Source organism: Phasianus colchicus, chromosome 6 (assembly GCF_987193195.1).
Source record: "Phasianus colchicus chromosome 6, bPhaCol1.hap1.1, whole genome shotgun sequence".
NCBI classification, from domain to species: domain Eukaryota; kingdom Metazoa; phylum Chordata; class Aves; order Galliformes; family Phasianidae; genus Phasianus; species Phasianus colchicus.
Window position 1 is genome coordinate 34,772,884 of NC_143441.1, and position 20,208 is coordinate 34,793,091.

Consider the following 20,208-nt stretch of genomic DNA (forward strand, 5'->3'; position numbering starts at 1 on the left):
GTTACGCAGTCCTGTAATACAACATCAAACTTGGCTATGTTAGGTACTAATTTGGATTATTGTATGATAGTCCTCTTGCTTCTCCTCTCCTCCAAAACAGAAACAATGTACAACTATGTTTGGTCATTACAAATATTTTGGTCATTGTGGTAACTTTTGTAAAGCATGTGGTTTGGGTTTTTATCTTGTTTGTCTCACCAAGCTGGCTCGGAAAGTCAAAGATATTTAATTACACATATCATTAGTATGGATTTAAGTTTATAACTTTCTTGAGTTCTTTTCATGTTCCACCATTTAAGCAGGATGCTAAAGCAGAAACATGAACCACCAGGTCAACTAATGAATAATTAGACTATAAACTCAAGAGAATGATAGTGTTCAAAGTGAGGAGGAAAGGATAACAATTAAAATTTCCAGTTTCTTAAAGAAATAACTGTCAGCTGGAATGGTTGGAATATGCTGACTTTCATTGCTCCAACTCTTTTTCATTATTTCTGACCCTGGTTTAAATCGTATGAGGATTTTGAACACCTGAGAAATACAACTATCTACATAATTTCCAGAATCCTCTGCATGCCATTAATTCACCAGGAGTTTATCTGTGAATTCACTTGTTGTCATTCCTATTTCTTTCAGTAATTTTCTTTATATTTGTTGTTGCTAAATATGTTTGGGTTAATTTACCATGAAACATAGTATAAATTAATTGTGCCAAACTAGAGGCTTTAAAACTGAATACTGAGCCGATCATCTATGTCTCCAAAATCTTCACCTCGTCTATTAATTTTAAGAAGTTCATATTTTAGAAATGAAAGGGTAGCTCTTGAACATTCTTAGTCTTTTCTTCAGTGTTTAGGTGAAATTTGGGTTAGGTCTTTAGTCCTTAGCTTCTGTATGATGAGACAGTCTGCAGGTTTTCCAAGTAGTGATTCTCTTAGCAATTCCTTTTATTATTTTTTTTTTTCAGAGTAGCTTTTTACTCACAGCTGAGTTAGAATGAGCAAAAGTATTTAATAACTTTTGTACTTCACCAAGAAAGCTATATTACTCTGGCTAGACATGTTCCTCTGTGTCTTGTTCAGCACTGAGTCAATTACATCTCTTGGACTTCTTGGTCATCAGGTATACTCAGTTGAAGAACATGGAATGGATATTCTTATGTGGTCTTCTAGCAAAAATGAAGAAAACAAATGGATGTATGCAAATGTGGTCCTTTCCAGTAATGCTCCTTTCAGAGTTGCCTTTGAAGTTGAGGTGGGGCAGAGTGAACCCACAGAATTTGCTCTTGATGATATTTCTTTCACCCCAGGATGTGTGGATGGAGGTATGTTATTACAGAAATATTTACAATACTGTTATATTTTTAGAGTGAAGAGGAAAACTGTTTTTGCATATTTCATTGAACATCTCAAATATTTCATTGAACATCTCAAATATATATGATCTGGCTTCTGCTACACAAACTAACTGAATCGAACTCTGTAAAGAAAATGAGGTAAATTCTAATACCTTATGAAGCCATATGCATTTTGTAAGAAAGTCAGTTATTTCCTCAGCAAATTAAATACCACATATGATAAATTATCAGGAAAAAAAAATATTAAAATTTATGTGCAAATAGAGATTCTAATAAGAATATAAACCATTCCTAATCTAAGATTTCTCTATAAATCTTTATTGATAAGGAGCAACTACAAAAGATTATGGCTAAACAAATTCCAATGCAGATGTTGTAAAAATATTCTTGAATAGCTAGAAATCTATACTGCTCTTATTATTCAGACTGTGTATGAATTAGTTGTGAATCTATTCAATGCACTGCTTTGTTAATTTTGATGATTAAGCAGCTCCTTGAAGAACTAACCCCACAGAGATTAAAACCTGAAGTGAAATATATATTCAAGTAGGTGGCATTTACTTGATCTCAATCTGGAAAAATAATTGTTTTTCCAACCAGTAGGCTAGCTAAGGAAAATACTGTTTTGAAATGTATTATAATGAACTGCAAACCATGTACATAAACAAGTGCTCATCATGTTAATAACCTTTTCAAATTATACCTTAAGATATATTTAGAAATTTACATGTGTAATATAGCAAAGTAGAAATTTTGAAATTATATATTTTGAGTACCTGGGATTAACAAGAAGCCCTTGGCTTCTATTTCAACAATGTATATAAATCAAACTTCTATTTTTTATGGAACTTTGATAATTTATTATGAACAAGTATGTATTCATACCCCAGACAACATTACAGGACTGGGGCAGAGTGGCTGGAAGACTGTGTAGAGGAAACAGACCTGGGGGTATTGGTGTGCCAGTGGTGTGCCCAGGTGGACAAGAAAGCCAATGGCATCCTGACTTGTATCAGAAATGGTGTTGGTAGCAAGAGCAGGGAAGTAATTCTACCTCTGTACTCAGCACTGGTGAGGCTGCACCTCGAGTACTGTGTTCAGTTTTGAGCCCCTTACTTGCAAGCAAGACATCAGGGCCCTGGAGCATGTCCAGAGAAGGGCAACAAAGCTTCAGAGAGGTCTGAAGCACTTATGAGAGCCTTATGAGAGCATCTGAGGGAGCTGGAATTGTTCCATCTGGAGAAGAGGAGGCTCAGGGGAGACCTTACTGCTCTCTGTAACTACCTGAAGGGAGGTTGTAGAGAAATTGAGACAGTGAAATTTGAAAATATTACCTGCAAATAGTACGAAATCACTGCTGTGTAAAGAGAAAGTTCAGTATACCATTCTTGCAGATATTTGAGCAAGAATATTTTGCTTTAACAGAATTGGTGGGTACATTTATCTACTACACCACCAGACCTGCTTTGATTTTTGCTCCTCATGTTTATTCAAAGACATAGTTCAGAGAAAAGTGTGTATACCTGCAGTACAGGTTTTCTGTAATGTTCTTTCTTTCAGGAGATAAGTTTGCTCCTGAATATTTTTTCCTCTCACTGCATTATTATTTTTCAGCTGTTCTTTAATTACTTTGGGTTTCCTGAGGCAACATGTTCTAAACAGAAGCAATCACAATTTATCTGGTTGGGAGCTCTAAGCAATAAAGCATTACCATCAGCTCTAATTCAGCTGAGATTTTTATTTGTTTTTAAGTAGTCAACCCTCATTAGACAGGAGAGCTTCTTCACATTCGAGAATATTTCTGAATGTTTGAACAAAGAGTGATAAAAACTAGTTCCTGGCTTACTACAGAAGTAACTTCTAGCTGATGCTCAAGCATGGAAGAAGCTGCAGTGCCAGCTGCCAGTGGCACAGAATCTAACCTGGTTCAGAATTAACTGCTAAATGAGAGGTAGTCTTACCACGTTTCAAGGACCACTTGTTTCTTCCGATATAGTGTGTGAAGTTTTTATATTTCCCAACAGTACTCTATTCCAGAGATCACCCAAGAAAAAATTATTTGTGCTTATGGAGATTATGTATTGGTAGACAGTATGCTTCATGGCGATCATCACTGACTTCTGCTGCAGCCTGTCATGTGGTGAAGTTCACCACTAACCCTATTAGCCCCTCCTTAAAATCGCTCTGTGAACTTTCATTTCTAAATAGTACTGCTTGAAGTAAGTAAACACAAATAGGGTAGGTACATTGCCTCTGTGTCATCTGATCATGGCAGAACTGCACAAAACTCTGTGTTGTTTCTCTACAGATGATCTACTCCTGCAGATGATCTTTCCTACTTTCCAAAGGAGCTAATATTGCAAAGAAGTTCCATAATAAAGGAAGTGACAAAAATCACAACATTTAGGACAGATGCACTTAGAATTTCAGATTAACCATGGCAAGAAAAAGGTCCATCTAGTATAACGTCTCCAGTAGTGCCCATTTGTGGATGCCTGGGAGAGCAGTGAGCATTCATTCCCATGATGTGTTCCCCACTACCAGGCATTTCTGACTTGGTCTTCCCAAGCCACATGTAGGTTCAGCATAGTGATTCACTGCTTTTTTTTCCCTTGAAAATTGAGTTTTCCATTTTAATACCAGCAAATTTTTTAGTACAAACAAAATATATTCTGATGCTTGCGTGAATCTAAGTTTATCTTCACAAGCAGAATAGCTATTCAGTGTTTTCTCTTACAGGCCTTGAAACCTATAAAAGTAGTATTTAAGTATTGATGATTCACTCTTCTGTCTCTTAGAATTTCTTCAAGACTTCTCTATACTGTAGTTTCAGGTGTCACAGCAGATGTGTGTCTGACAGACCTAATCCTGAAGTTCCTTCAGAACAAAAATAATTTCCACTGTCCTCCTAAGAAAAGCAGATTTAGGCATTGCCTAATATCTGTGTTTACCCAAAAGAGTAAAAAGGAGAGGATCCCTAAGGGCAGGAACAACAGAGTGTTTTCTTATTTCATGGTGAAAGGAAATGGACTTTTCCACAGACATCTTTTTAACAGAAACCGTCTCAGATGAATGTTCATAATAAAAACACAGCAGAATGCAGATTGCTTCTAAGAGTTCTTCATTAAACTTAGTAAAGCACTGTGGCGCTTTACGTAGATCTCATTTCACTGGGTCTTATGAGAAAGGCATAATTCGTACCTTTATCTAACAGCCCAGAAAGTTTTGCTGAAGGTTCTACATGTGTGCGTGTGTGTGACGTGATAGTTTGATGATCTGTCTCTGAAATTGAACATCCCCAAGTCTGAACATGAGACGTTCTGGAATGGTTAAGTGCTTGAGCTGCACACAGTACAACATCAGATCATGGGGAAAAGCTCTGTAGAGGACATTTAACTCTGTATTCTCTAAGTTGCAGAGCCAAGAGAATCACTGTTAGCTTGTCTGCTCATGCTTGGAGTTAAGCAGGATGAGAGCTCAGGGATTCTCCTTCCTCAAGGGCAAGATATGATTCAGGGGAAGTCTGCCTCTATAAACAAAGGAGGGGAAGAAGGAAGCAAGGAAGTGATAGAGGGCTTGGGGGTATTTGTGAATAGTTTCTCTAGTTTCTCACTGAAACAAATCAGAATGCTTTATAGATCCTCTTTGCTTGGCAGAGATAGGACATTTCTGCATTTATAAAGAAAAAAATTATGACCCAGAGTTTAACACCTCAGGGAGATTCTTCAGCCTGACTCGGTATCTTCCAGTGCACTTATCTGGCAGTGAAGCCACAAGTTTTGCTGATTTCACAGGAAGGGAAACAGGGAATATTTCTATTATGAGATAGAGTGCATAAACTAGCATAATTAGTGTCAAATGTTTAATGGAGTTATATTGTGCATAAATATAATATATTGGCTTAAATCTTTTTATTTCTCTCTGCCTTTCAATGTCTCTCTGCACAGAATATTGAAATCTTCTGATTCAAACTAGATGCCTTTTGGGAAATTAAAGTCTTTGGATTTATTAATAGTGTATGAAAATTGTCTCATTAATTATGAGTCTCCAAAACCCATCTGTTTACACCAAACAACAACAACAAAAAAGGCTTAGATCACAGAGATGACACTTTACCTTGCTAACTTTGTTCATAAAACTCAAAATATTTTCTAAGTGAGATGGAGAAATAATTTTGGGGAAAAAAAAAATCATTACGCTACAGTGGAAAAAAGAAAATTCTCAGATTATTAGATAAGTCTTAGCTTTCTCTTCAACAGGATTTAATCACAAGCTGAGATTTATCAAATTAGGCAGAGCTTACCAGTATGCTCCTTTCAGATGATGCTAAATTTAGACCTGTACAAACTACCTTTCATTATAAGTTAAGCTGAGAAATAAAAGAGTTAGCATGGCATTGTGTTATCAGCCCATCTACGAAAACTATCCTGATTCTGTGCAGTTTCTCTTTTCTCTGCACTAAATCTGTCTCATATCACTTTGTTGGTAATTAAAGCTTCACAGTTTCTCCAGTTTTTCATTGCTCCTAATAAATAAATAAGTGCATTATGGTAACAAGCATAGCTAGCAAATTCTGGACTGTTCTTAACAGAAATGTGACAAATATTGCCATGACTCTTCATAGGTGATAAGTCTGTTCCAACCTGTCGTGGTAGATCTCTGAGTGGAAACGTTAAAGCTTTATTTTACAAGCAGTATGTTACTTGTGTGTTTTCCCTTGTTTGCATGTTAGCAAGTTGGGATCCCCTAAGATGCACTTTGCCCAATTCTGCGTAGAAATTTAAAACTGTAGTGAACTGTGATATCACTGAGATAAGTTCCGATTTTGTTAATTTTGGTGTAACAGAGTTTCTAGAATCCTTTCTAGCACCCTGCCCTATACTTCTGTGTTCTCAAAAGGAGGGAGAATTTAATATTTATCTATGTAGGCTTAATCCTTTTCCTCTCCCGTTACCTTTTCTTTTTTTCTATACAAACTTTGACGTTACATTTTATTTTCTAGCAGAAGCTTCACTGATGCAAATAAACACTCACAGATAGCCTGTAGTAATATTTCAGTGCAATTAATTTTTTTAAAGAATTTCCCTGTAGACACTGAATGGGCTGATTTTATGCTCTGATCCAGTGTGTGCGGAAGTGAAAGTGAAGATTACCACTGATTTCAACTTCATTAATGCACCAGATTGGACCTGTAATTAATTTATACTATCATCTAATGGAAACTGTTGGAGGAGTTTATTTTTGACTCTTTTAGCTATGGTTAATATGTCCCCAGTTTTTGTTAGATTTAGTAGGTAAATTACTTATGCAAATGTATTATACAGGTTGTTAGTTCTCAAGGGTCTGATGCAGGCCCATTAAAATCAATAAGTCTTTCGATTTACCTAAATGCACTTTAAAGCAAGCTCTGATACAACGGAACTAATGCTGCATAATAGCATGTGGTAACATTATTTCATGCTTTCTGGTGTTCATTTTAATGCCATTGGCTACTAGTCTTAATTAGAATTCACTGTCATAGATGGTGCATAAATATTTACGGGAACCTACTCTGCACTAGAGATCTTGGCATCTGAACAAGGCAGGCAGAAAATAAATGCATGGCGTAGAGATCTTGTTTCATGTAAGATAAGCATTCTTGTTTGTCTCTGACTGTACCAATAACTATGAAATACTGTCAACAGTTTACGGGCTGGTTCGGCCCGGTTCCGTGACTAGCAGGGCAGAAAGATTCGCAAAATCCACGCCTCTGGAAAAAGGCAACAGGGGACCCCAAAATAGTTAAAAACAGTAGCAACGATCTGAGGAGAAACAAACTAATTTACTAAATGTAGTATCGGAATGCAAGATAACACACTATAATACAATATAATTAGAATTGAAGCTAATAAATCAAATATAATGAGAGAATGTCCGAAAGGTGGATAGGCCTCACCACAATGCTAAGGTGAGATGCGCAGTCCAGTTGAGCAGCAGGGAGACGGGGGGGGAGAGCTGGCAAAGAGCAGGTGAAAAAGAGCGCATCTGGTGACCTTGCCAGGAGTTGTGTCTCGAGACTCTCTGTGACCACAAAGTCCCCCTGGGGAACATAGTTCTTCTTCTCTTCCGGGCAGGTACCCAGAACTTGAGCATTAACAGTTAAGCTCCCACTGCCCCACATGATGTTATGATGTGGAATACCAAAAACCAAAAATCACAAAACCATGACAAATACAAATATTTGTATTATACTATCCTTTGGGTAATAGAGGCTACATTATTTCCAGTGGCTGGACTCATGTGCCATGTGGTAAAGCCTGGCACGCTGTCGGGAAACAGGCTCAATGCTGTGTACCCAGTCACAGAAAGTGTTCATAAAACATTTCATGGTTTTTAATAAGTCCACATTTCACAAATACATAACTATGTTGCAGATTATGAGCACTTCACTCATTAAAGACTTTTCACACAGTATAGGCTCCTTATTTCTAAATCGTCAGTTCCTGAACTCGATGTAGTATAACAGATGTTTTGGTGATTAACACATTGAAATAAAAACATCTCTAAAATCACCCATTTTATCTGATAACAATGAAAGACAGGAATATGCAGTTGTAGTTACTGCACTTCATGAAGCAGTGCATACAAAATTTGGTATGAGATTTTTGCTTTTTGTATCCATCTCAGTGTACTGGGCTTGCATGGCAAGGTTTCGTCAGAGGGGAGCTGCAGGGGTTGCCTCTGTAAGCGGAGCCCAAAAGCTGCCCTGTGTCAGGTAAGAGCCAGAGCTCCGAAAGGGTGTCACTACTGCCAGAGCTGAGCCAAGAGCAGTGCTGGTTGTGCCTCTTGGAGTGCAGATTTAACAAAGGGAAAAATTGGTGCACAAAGCAGCTGGGAGAGAGGATTGAGAAACTGAGATCATCCGTGCCGGTACCAAGGTCAGGGCGAAAGGAGAGCTGCTCCAGGTGCAGTGCAGAAGTTTCCTACAGCCTGGGAGAAGCCCGTGAGAGAGCAGGCTGTCCTCCTGCAGCCCATGGGCATCACAAGAAGCAGATCTCCAAGTGCAGCCATGGAGGAGCCCATAGAGCAGTAGTGGATGTGACTGAAGGAGGTTCATGGACAGCCTCTGTAGAAGCAGCCTCAGGCTGGAGCTGCAGCCTGTGGGGAGCAGCTGACAGTGTGGCAGGAGAGTTGGGGGAGTTTCTGCCTGTGGGGCAGTGCTGGAGCAGTGCCTGAAGAGCTGCAGCCTATGGGAAGCCCACACAGGATCAGTACAGGAAAGACAGGATTGCATAGGAGGGACCCCACACGGAGCAGGGGCAGAGAGATCACGACAGAGTAGCAGAGACAAAGCGTTATGAACTGGTCGCAGATTCATTCCACATTTCCTTCTGCCACTTGTAGTGAGGAGGTAGAAGACACTGGATGAGAGGAAGGTGTTTGTGTTAGTTTGCTTATATTTTTCTCAGTGCTCTGTTCTTTTGGTGACAGACAATAAATTATATTAGTCTCCCTGAATCTGTTTTGCCCGTAACAGCAATCGGTGCATGATTTTCCTGTCATTATCTCAACCTGTGAACCCTTTTACATTGTATTTTCTCCCTCAGTTCCTTTGAGGAAGTGGAGTGAGAGAATGCTGTGTTGGATTTGAGTTAGTTATCAGTAAGAAACCACCGCACACAGATACCCATTTTCTCTTCAAAGTGGTAGGGTGGTATCTCTTTGTCTTTAGATTACACCTAGCCCAACAGAACTGCATGAGTGGTATTGACAGAGGGCTTAAAGACTTAATCAAAAACTCATTTTTTTAGGATATAATTAAAATTATGACATGCATGCAAACATTATATATACTTTCAAAACACTTTATTTGAAATATGCAAGGTAAAAATATGTGTAAAATGAAATGGTGAATTCAAAGTAAAATAAATAAGGCATGTCCTTAGGTTGTTACTTAAAAAGAGTGATTTCTTCAGCTAAAATGGAAAATCAGCAATCTGCTGCTGTTTTCCTATAGATCTAAATCCGGAGCAGAGGTTATTTTCTCTGACGTTGTTTTTGATTTTTGTGTTAATATTGTATTCCTGAGAATCTCCAGTCCTGATTTTCAGTGATTGTGCAGCCTATACACAGAAAGCTAAGTTTCTATCTTGTGTTCCTTAGAACATGTAATTGTCAGTAGATATATTTCCGAATCCTTAAACAGCTTCAAATAGATACTGCTTTTTAAAAAAGGTAACCTGTACGATATCTCTTCCACTCCCAAACGTTGTCTGAAAATTATAGCCACTCAACACTCAGAAAATGAGTGCTTAGCTGGAAACATCTTTTCCACACTTGGAGAAAGGTGAGGAAAAAGTTTTTCTGGCATGCTAGAGTTGGGCAATTGTTGAATTTAATGATTTTAAGTGACTGAAATTGCTGATAAGCCATAGAAGGATAACCTGTTTGCATTGAAATAAAACACATTTTAGATTCTATTGTTTACACAAACTTCATCATATATATCTGTAGAGTGGGTATACTATTCAAACACATACAGAAGTTTAAAGTTAGATTTTAAGGCTGAGAAAGGTAAGTACACCCTTGTGCAGCTCAGGACCGTAGAGGATATTTCTTACATTACCATCAGCTCATTTTTTGCCTGTAACCACATTGTAATGTCAATGTTTTAACATTTTAGTTTAGTTCTCCCTAGCAAGCAAGGAAACAGAATAAATACTGCCACTGTTAAGAAACCACAGTGATGAGCCTAATGTAAATAGTTACATAGCAGCTTTAAAGGTAACTAATTAGTTTTGCATTAATGATGTGTTGCTTGTGATTTCTTTTCAGTTTGATATTATTAATGATTTTTTAGATTTGCATATTCCAATTAGTCAGTTTAACAGTTAGATATATATAAATTAATGTTTTATAAATTTTCAAACTTTTTTTTAGCAGACATGGTTAATTTATAATTAAGAAGAAAATTTATATCCTACTTTATGTAAAGAAACTAGATTGAACTGAGGAGTAAATTTTGCAGATCTTGGAAATTATAATCATTTAAGAAATGTCATCCAGTGTACAGTCTTTGTATTGCATCTGAAACCAAGCAGATATTGAATTTAAATACTTAAATGTGAGCAAGGTGATATTCTTAAAGCCTTTGACATACGTTTCCAAATTATCTATTGTCCTGATCTAAATTCAGGGTATTGTTTTGGGTTTTTGTTAATGTACTGAAAACATAAAACAGAGTTAACAAGACCTCCGGTTAGCCTTCTTCTTCACTTAACCTCTGTCATAAGTTGGAGACATCTTCACTGCTCTTGGTGAATTCCATACTCTCTAAAATAATTTGTATGCAAGTCAGGAAGAGCTTGTTTCTACGCATTATTTTCTAACAACAATTGGAAATCATTATAGAGAAAAAAATAATCCCTGATTTCTTAAAGCACCCAAGTATTTGCTTAACTACTGAATTTAACATAGGATCATGTGCATGCATAAGCACTTTCTGAGATTGGAACCATGAGGCTAAAACAATGAGTGCTACAAAAGCCTGATGACAATTTAGCATGCAAGACTCATAGCAATACGTTTATGTATTATTGAATTTAAGAATAGATTCAAATTTTATTGCAGAACAAAATCAGGCAACTACTAGCAAATGTATCATTAATACATTAGATATAGGGGGTGAGGGGAATGAAAGTGAGGTAAAAATCTTCACACATATGCTACAAATGCTATTTTTCCCACAACAAGTGACTAGAGGAAAAACAAATGCATTAACAGTGTAGTTGCAGTTTTAATTGCAATTTCCTAAGAAATTATGTGCGGTTAATTTCCACTGTGAGAGAACATAGACAAATTGAAACTATACTATACAACTGCAGAAGTGCATCCCTGACTGCAGGATAAATCATTTTCACAACTTAAGTACCTTGCAAGAATCACAAGGAAAAGGGGTAGTAATAACAGAAGAAAAATAATGTTATCTAATTTAATAACTTATTCTTTTCAAGAGCAAAATAAAATTGTAAAAGGATTCATTTTTAATAAAGATTGGCTCTATTTTTAATACTGCAAGTTTTCGTCAATACAGAAATAAATACCTTATCCCAGTGACTTCCCATATGTTTCCCTGATTTCATGGCAGAATCATGGTCTTATTCTACTTCAAAATTTGTATATAAGTGAAAGTCATTTTTTGAGCATAACATGTTTATAGGAACATATCACGCAAATGCAGTCCTTTCCCTTTTAAAAGTATATGTTTTTACAGAATCACAGAATTGCCAGGGTTGGAAGGGACCTCAAAGATCATGAATCTCCAACCCCCCTGCCACATGCAGGGCCACCAACCTCCCCATTTAATACTAGACCACGCTACCCAGGGCCCCATCCAACCTGGCCTTTAACACTTCCAGGAATGGGGCATCAACAACCTCTCTGGGCAGCCTGTTCCAGTACCTCACCACTCTCTCTGTAAAGAATTTCCCCGACATCCAACCTAAATCTCCCCTCCCTCAACTTCAAACCATTTCCCCTCGTCCTGCAGTTATCAACCCTTTCAAAGAGTTGATTCCCCTCCTGTTTGTAGGCTCCCTTTAGGTACTGAAAGGCTGCAATGAGGTCACCCCGCAGCTGCCTTTTCTCCAGGCTGAACAAGCCCAGCTCCTTCAGCCAGTCCTCATAGGGGAGGTGCTCCAGTCCCCTGATCATCTTCGTGGCCCTCCTCTGGACCCTCTCCAACAGTTCCCTGTCTTTCTTGTACTGGGGGCTCCAGACCTGGACGCAGTATTCCAGATGGGGCCTCACAAGAGCAGAGTAGAGGGGAACAATCACCTCCCTGTCCCTGCTGGCCACCCCTCTTCTGATGGAGCCCAGGATCCCATTTGCCTTCCGAGCCGCAAGGGCACACTGCTGGCTCATGTTAAGTTTTTCGTCTACCAAGACCCCCAGGTCCTTTTCCACAGGGCTGCTCTCAAGGACCTCTCCTTCCAGTCTGTATGGATGCCTGGGATTCCTCCGGCCCAAGTGCAAAACTCTGCACTTTGCCGTGTTGAACCTCATCAGGTTCACCCGGGCCCACCTTTCTAGCCTCTCGAGGTCCCTCTGAATGGCATCCCGTCCTTCAACCGTGTCAACCACACCACTCAGCTTGGTGTCGTCAGCAAACTTGCTGAGGGTGCACTCGATTCCGTCATCGATGTCATTGATAAAGATGTTAAAGAGCACCGGTCCCAAGACAGATCCCTGGGGGACGCCGCTCGTTACCAGCCTCCACCTGGACATAGAGCCATTGATGACCACCCTCTGTCTGTGGCCTTTCAACCAGTTTCTTATCCATCGAGTGGTCCACCCATCAAATCCACATCCCTCCAATTTGGAGATAAGGATGTGGTGGGGGACCATGTCAAAGGCCTTGCTCAAGTCCAGGTAAATGACATCGGTCGCCTTTCCCTTGTCTACAGATGCCGTCACTCCATCATAAAAGGCCACAAGATTGGTCAAGCATGACCTTCCTCTGGTGAAGCCGTGCTGGCTGTCACGGATCACACGCCCTTTCCTCATGTGATCAAGCACGTCATCCAGGATGATCTGTTCCATGATCTTCCCAGGCAAAAATCTTTTTAGTAGATTTGTGATTTAATTCTGAATACAAATAAGCCAAAACAAAAAACAAAAAAAAACCCTAGGTTCTTATTTTTACTGTGTCAAAATTCATTATTGTTTTTTGTGGAGATTATGAACAGTGTGTGGAATACATCTTTTCTGACAGCATGAAAAAATTTAACATCACTAACAATATAAATGATGTCAGGAATATTGTTTTGTATGAGGCTTACACTTATGATTATCTGACTTGAAGCCAGTCAACATGAAGGTCAAAGATTGCTAAGGTAGTAAAGGTCAAGGTTAGACGGAGTTTGAGCTTTTCTTCCTTGTAACTGTTTTGCAAGTGACCAGATCATAAACTAATATTATGTATTCATTTTGTCTGAAAGTAGTAGCCATTTGTCTTTGGACCAAATGCTATTGATATTTATGATGCAGGTATTATAAAAACAGCCACAATCAGGCTCTGATGCCCAGTGGATTAAAAATAGCAAAGTAATGCAAAAATCCATGTATTCCCTTACAGTGTGTCATGCCTTCATGAAGATTTAACATTTGACTTCTGAACTTAGGGAGTAATGCTTGCACTTTCTCCAAAGGCAATATAAAACCCACCATGAACTCTTTCGCTTGATCTGCTCTGCTTCAGGCTGCCAATAGGAAAACTACCACCTTTTGCAGATGTGGTAACACTAGTCGTTCCTTCCTGTCTGCAACAATCACAATATTCATTATTTTCTTTATCTGTCTGTTGTAAACGGACCTAGAAAAAGATTAAATGTATACAGTGAAATCACATAGATTTTTCTTTTCTCTGCACATCAAAAAATAATTGCAAGACTCCATAACTTTGCTCCCCTGGGGGACACTGGTGGAGTGAAGAACATTGTATGAGCACAACCAGCTTCTTAAAATTCAGCTTTCATAAGTAGTTCTGATGTTTCTGTTAGTAAAATTCAGTTGCAGTAATTTTGATAGGAATAAATGGAAGCTTAAATGTCTCCAATTAATTTGTGTAAATGACCACAGAGTTCTTTTCCAGTATATTTTGCAGAAAGAAAAAAAGGAAGGGAGGCAGAGGGGGAATATTTCTTCTTCAGTTGAGTGTTATTATTATTATTGTTGTTGTTATTGTTGTCTTCTTTTTAGATGTAGTCTAAAAAACTTGATCTATTTTTTATTATTATTTAAGTCAAACTAAGCTACAGAATCAGAGTGATAATAAACTATATCCATAAAAAAAACTTTTATTGTTTGACTGTTATGAGGGTTCAGACCTTACTGTAAATAATAGCTTTGTGTGAAATATGTTTCTTGTTGGTGTACACTTATGTAGTCTTTGAAATGTTTTTTATCCATTCAGTATACAAGTAGAGGAAGACCTTGAGGGCTGTCAAGAATGTTTTAAAATGTTTTCTTATATAGAATCATAGAATCATGGAATGGCCTGGGTTGAGAAGGACCACAGTAATCATCTAGTTTCAAAGTCCTGCTATGTGCAGGGTCACCAACCACTAGACCAGGCTGCCCAGAGCCTCCTTGGGCAACCTGTTCCACTGCTTCACCACCCTCTGTGTGAGTAAAAGTTTCTCTAATACTTTCGTATTAACCTTTCTATATAAACATGACACAGACAATAATAGGATGAAAACAGATGCTGGATTTGAGCTTTAGAAGGAACAGCAAAAATATACAGCAGTTAATATGATGTGGCAAAGTGTTTTTTAAGTATGTTCTCTATTTAAGAGCTGTGCTTTTATACTTATTATTTTTCTTTAAAAAAAAAAAACACTTTCATATTAAAAATCAACGTCCTGCCCAGTAGCGCCTGTGTTCTTCTCAGATGTAGTATAGATAGTTACTGGAAAAAAAAAAAAATTCCTTTCTGGTCTTCACTTTTTTCTTGTAGGACCATCTATACCACAGCCTCCAACTTGCAGTAGTGACCAGTTCCCATGCGCGTATGTGCAGCAGTGTTTGCCTCTCAGTGCAAAATGTGATGGAGCTGAAGACTGCTTGGATGGAAGTGATGAAATTAATTGTCCCACAGTGACCCCTACCACTATGTCTTCAAGCTCCTGCAAACCAACAGAATTCCTGTGTCCTTCCAAAGGCTGCATGCCAGCTCTCCTAAAATGTGATGGTGTGCCTGACTGCCTGCTTAATGAAGATGAAATTGGATGCCGTAAGTTAATTTCATTGCACTAGTTATAGCCATGATAACTTTCTTTCCCAAAACAGTGACATGAAAAAGAGCAACATAATGAAGAGTAGCAAAGATTCAGCATTCTCTAGTCAAGTCAAGAAAAACATTGTTTGTACTGCCTGCAATGTGTTACTTGGAGAGACACTCTACATTTGCAAGTAATTTTGTTTATGCTTTCCTGTTCCCTGGCTATCGACTTTGACAAATGCTTGAAAAGGTTTGCATTGTATTTCCGTTAATAATTGGAAGAATTTCTGCTTGTATTTCCGTAAATCATGTAGACGATTTTTCCCTAAACTTTTCATTCTGCAAAAGTTTTTTAACATTTTATTTTTCATCCTGATCAGAACAAAATATATCAGTTTCCAGTAGGCTAGAAATTATAGTTCTTCAATCATTTGGATCAAAACTACAGAGTGTACAAGTAGGCCAGCACACAAGAAATTTCTTTAAAAAGATGGTTTTATATAAACTGGCATGGACTTTGCAGCCTATCTGTACATGAGGTTTTGTTGATGGAAGGTACAGTTTTGTGAGAAGCCTTAAAGTTTGCTTGCCCCCAAAACATGTGAAAATTCTATTTCCCCCAAGATCAAAAATACCTCACTTCATTATAATCTTCATTCAATCCTGCCTCCTCAACCCCTCCTCAACTAGAGAACTCTCTGTTGTATCACAGTACGTGTACATCCCATTGCCAGACCACAGTAGCTAATGAATGCTTCTAAACAACTGAGATATCATTTCATTGCTTTTGTCTTCTAAGCAATGCGCAGAGAATGAGGGGAAATTAAGTCTTGGTCTTCTCAAAGAACAAACATTTTCCATAGCTATGGCAAACCGAGGAATTGTGAGTGTGGTGGGAGCTCATTCATATCGGTAATCATATTGATACTCCAAAATTCAGTTTTGATTATACAAACATGTAAGTTTTGATGATATGAGAATGCAAAAGCAGCAACATATTTTTTCATATTTTTTTCCTATGAAGATACTGTTTGCAGGGCAAAGCAGAATGTAAGTGGTTAGTGGTGGTTTGGAAGGAAAGCAGTGAAAAGATGATTACTGTCACGCACTCAGTCTTCCCACCAAAATTTGTACATTATGAGAGCACAGCGTTTCATCTCTAGCTGTCTACTTTTAACTTGTGAAATGCCATGCATTTTTGTCAGTGGGGAAAAATCAGAGTGGAAAAGGAAATATCTAACAATTTTTGTTTAGTTTATTGAAATATTTGCATAAACTGTAAAATAATCGATTCCTTTGCTATTAACTTCAGCCGATGTCTACTATTATAATAACAGATTGGAAATTTTTCTGCAGATTTTTGAGAAACCTGAAATTTTTTTCAAAGCAGTTATGAAAAGAGAGTTGTATTTTAATCAGCAGTCTGTGAGGTTTTGTTTTGTTAGTGTTCTTGCTAATTTTTAAAAATATGCATTTAGCAATTACTGGCACCTTTCCTTGTGTATGTGCCATGTCCTATTCCAATTTCATTCATGTAAGTGTAAAAATAAATGGCCAAAAATGTTCTCACAAGTGAATTCAGGAATGCATCAGATAAATTTATCTCTTCATCTTGCAGAAATTAAGTATAAAACCCCAAAGAAGACCAGGGCAAAGAAAAGCAAACAAAAAATGCATTAGTCAGTTCTCTACTACAACCACTATCTCTACCATAGGACTGCTTTGCTGCATGGTTTGTGCAGGCAGAATTTCCCACAGAGTTCATTCAGCAATTAAGTTGTATGGTATTTATTTAAATGTATATTATATGTACTATTCTGGTGGATTTTGTTGCTAATTAATTTTAATAAAAATATTCTTGGAATTGTTTTCCAGTTATGTTCTACTTGGGCATCCCTCTTCTCACTGTTCTGATGAATAGTACCTTAGCTCACCTATTTAATCTGTTTTTTAAATTAGTTTATCATAGTAGTAAGGGTATAAAATAAACATATTAACATCAATAGTGTTTGTATTTTTTTTTTTTTATGGATGCAACAGCATCTGACCCAAGTGCTAATAGAAAGGAACAATGACTTTCCAGTTCTCTGTAGTGGTCCAAAATATATCTGCTGTAGTTATAGTAAATTTTAATTACCTTGTAGATATTAAGTTATATAACTTCAAGTGGGCTGTGATACTTTTATTACAAGAATTTTAATTTGGACGTAGAAAATGACATATAGGTGAAAAACTGATGTTTTGACTTTAATATCTTTGCTGTTATTATTGTCTGTCTTAAATATCTTTATCCCAAAGACACTTGAAGACCCCTCACAAAATTAAAGAGTAACCGATGTGAGAATCTTGAGGTTATTTTCAACCATCTTAACAGTAAGCAATATTAGATGCCAGATCTGTGCAAAGTATTTAACAGTCAGATTGATTGCTATGAAGGTTCCCTCTGTCAGTACATAAAAATCTCAGTGCAATAAATTTGCTCAGGGTAAAGGAACACTTCAAAACCACAAAAGTTATAAATGAACTAAAAATAATTAACATTTTTCTATCTTATCTTCAAGTATGAATCCAGCTGCCAGTCCAGAACTAGGGGAAATAATAATAAAATGTCAAAAATAAGATGCATACTTTCTTATCACAACCCTCACTGCGAGTTAAAACTCAGGAACTGAATCTGTTTTAGTTGAAGTATATTTGACAAACCATAAGCAGTAGTTTATATCCACATGTTTGAGATGTATCTTAAGTATGTGTACAGGCATACAAGTTCTAAAGAGCATATAAAAGTTTAAAAATATGTTTTATGTCAAATTTACAACTTTGTTTCTCTTGAAGTTCTGGTCTGAACAAGCAATTATTTTTACAGACTGGATATCTGTGTGCAAATGAGCACTTACAAAACTAGTCCAATTACCATTGGAACATCATGCCCCAAATTGCAAATGTCCAGGATTTGGATCTGTTACACACAGAATGAGATTGTTATTTGGTTATGAAAGTGCAACAGAGGGCATGGGACTGTCAGTTATTTTCTGGCTAGCTTACAAGATCCTGAGATAGATGGTAGGTTATGCTACAAGTGTGGGTCATGGGAAGCACCACAGGAGTAGAGTGATGCTGTAATCTGTTATTTTTCATACTAGCCAAGATCTATTTGGGCGGACTGAGTGGTAAAGGGAATGAGAGCATATATAGCAAAGGCATTGTTAAAGATCAGAATCTAGATTCTTTGCATAAGAGGAGGAAGTGGAAAAATGTATATCCACGACTAAGTGACAAAGTATGAATTCCATTTATTAAGAATGAAGTATTTGCTGTTGTACAAGTGAGAGCTTCAATTTGGTCCAGTGCAGTAAGAAGAGATTGTTGTTGTTCTTGCTTTTATCTTGCTCTTCTCTGTAGTGACTTCTCCAGTCATGGAAGAGTACTGTGACCATTTAAAATCAGTCAGAACTTTAAATTTCTCATAAAGATTACTTTTTAAGCAAAGTAACATTCTTCTCCAAATTTTTCTTCAGAATTTAATATATGGTCAGTGCATGTACTAGAATGTTTGATCCCACAAACATTTACTTACATAAGCAATTTCATAGTTCTGTATGAATGTCAAAATTGACAAGAGCTGAAAGGATTTGACCCCATTGCTGCCCCAATGAGCTGCACCATTTTAAGTGTGCATATTTTTGTGATATACATAAGCCGGAGATTTATGTTATATCTAGGAGTGGGACAGATATATCTTAGCAGCTTGGCTGTCCTACCTGGGATGTTCACTGTTGTGTGCATTGGCTCTTGAACCCAGGAGCAGGAAAGAAGTATGAAATGTATATGTGGCACTGGGATATTTTAAATATTTCTAGATTCTTTCTCTAGTTCTAATCCAGTATAATATGAATACATCTAACTTCAGTGGAATCAGAATTTCCTCTGATTTGCATTAATATTGAGGGAGTTCAGCACATACTAGCTAAACAAAAGCCTTTAAATATAATAGTTGAAAGCAGTGTAAGAGAACACTGTGTTAGATAAAATGATGCTTTCTTCTATAGGAGGATGTAGGACCACTGCATATTTCATATATATGAATGATGCAGTAATAATTCTGTACCCAGAACCTTATGGCTTACGTGATTCCATCAAGATTCTCCCCTCATAATTCTTCTGGACAAACTTAGAAAAGACAACTAAATGTCCAGGAATTAAAAAGGTGTGAAAGTTCAGATATTTCAGTATAGCTTTCCTCTACTTTTTCTTCACTAAATGTCTGTTAGTATTTGGTTCCTCACAATGAAAGGAAGCTATGCTATGTCAACTTTTTTTTTTTTTTTTTAATTATTTTTCCTAGTTTATGCCTGGGATTTGAATGTGTTGTGTGGTAGTTTCTTATGGATTTTCATTGCTTTTTTCAACTTTGATAATGGTTTAAGCAAATATGCCCATGATTCCTTCAGAAATATAACATGGGAAAATCTAGCTTCTGTAACATCTGTGCACTGTGTTTGTTTACCTATTTGTCTACTAAATAGCAAAGTTGTATGACTTTGAAGATGAAAGATTGTAAAGGTCATGTGGATACAAGTATATAAACTAAAATAAAAATAAAGTTTTCTCATAGTTGGGGGGGGGTTTGTTTTTGTTTTTTTGTTTTTTTTAACAGTGATAAAAGGAAATATAGCTGACAATAATTGTCATGTTACTTTTCCTTTCAGCCATTACAGATTGTTTCAATGGTTCTTTGCTATGTGTGTCAACAAATCAATGCATAGCAGTCTCCCAGCGTTGTAACAGCATTGCAGACTGCATTGATTTCAGCCTTGATGAGTCCAGCTGTTCAGGTACTTAGTTTTCTATTAAAATGTCATTTGCAACACTAAAATACAGTGGTTTTTTAATGAAACTAGAGCCAGTCCACAAAGTAGACTGAATTCACTCTGTTAATCAGATTATATTGGGTGTGAATTTGCATTATGAAACTGTCACTCAGAAAAACAGTGAGGGAAAAGATGGAAAATAATGTGCTTAGTTAACATGTACACAAGGGACTTTCATGTAGGTATGAAATCATGTTTGTTGCTTTTTTTTTGTTTTT

The 20,208-nt window shown here is 37.2% G+C and overlaps 1 protein-coding gene across 1 annotated transcript in view; it reads left to right on the forward strand.

Moving 5' to 3' along the window:
• The window catches only part of MALRD1 (MAM and LDL receptor class A domain containing 1), a 215,277-nt gene that overhangs the window by 150,443 nt on the left and 44,626 nt on the right, over positions 1-20,208 (forward strand). The window contains exons 32-34 of the mRNA XM_031614457.2: positions 1,123-1,324; positions 14,856-15,131; positions 19,829-19,954. Coding sequence (XP_031470317.2) covers positions 1,123-1,324; positions 14,856-15,131; positions 19,829-19,954 — 604 coding nt within the window. The remainder of the gene's footprint in view (positions 1-1,122; positions 1,325-14,855; positions 15,132-19,828; positions 19,955-20,208) is intronic.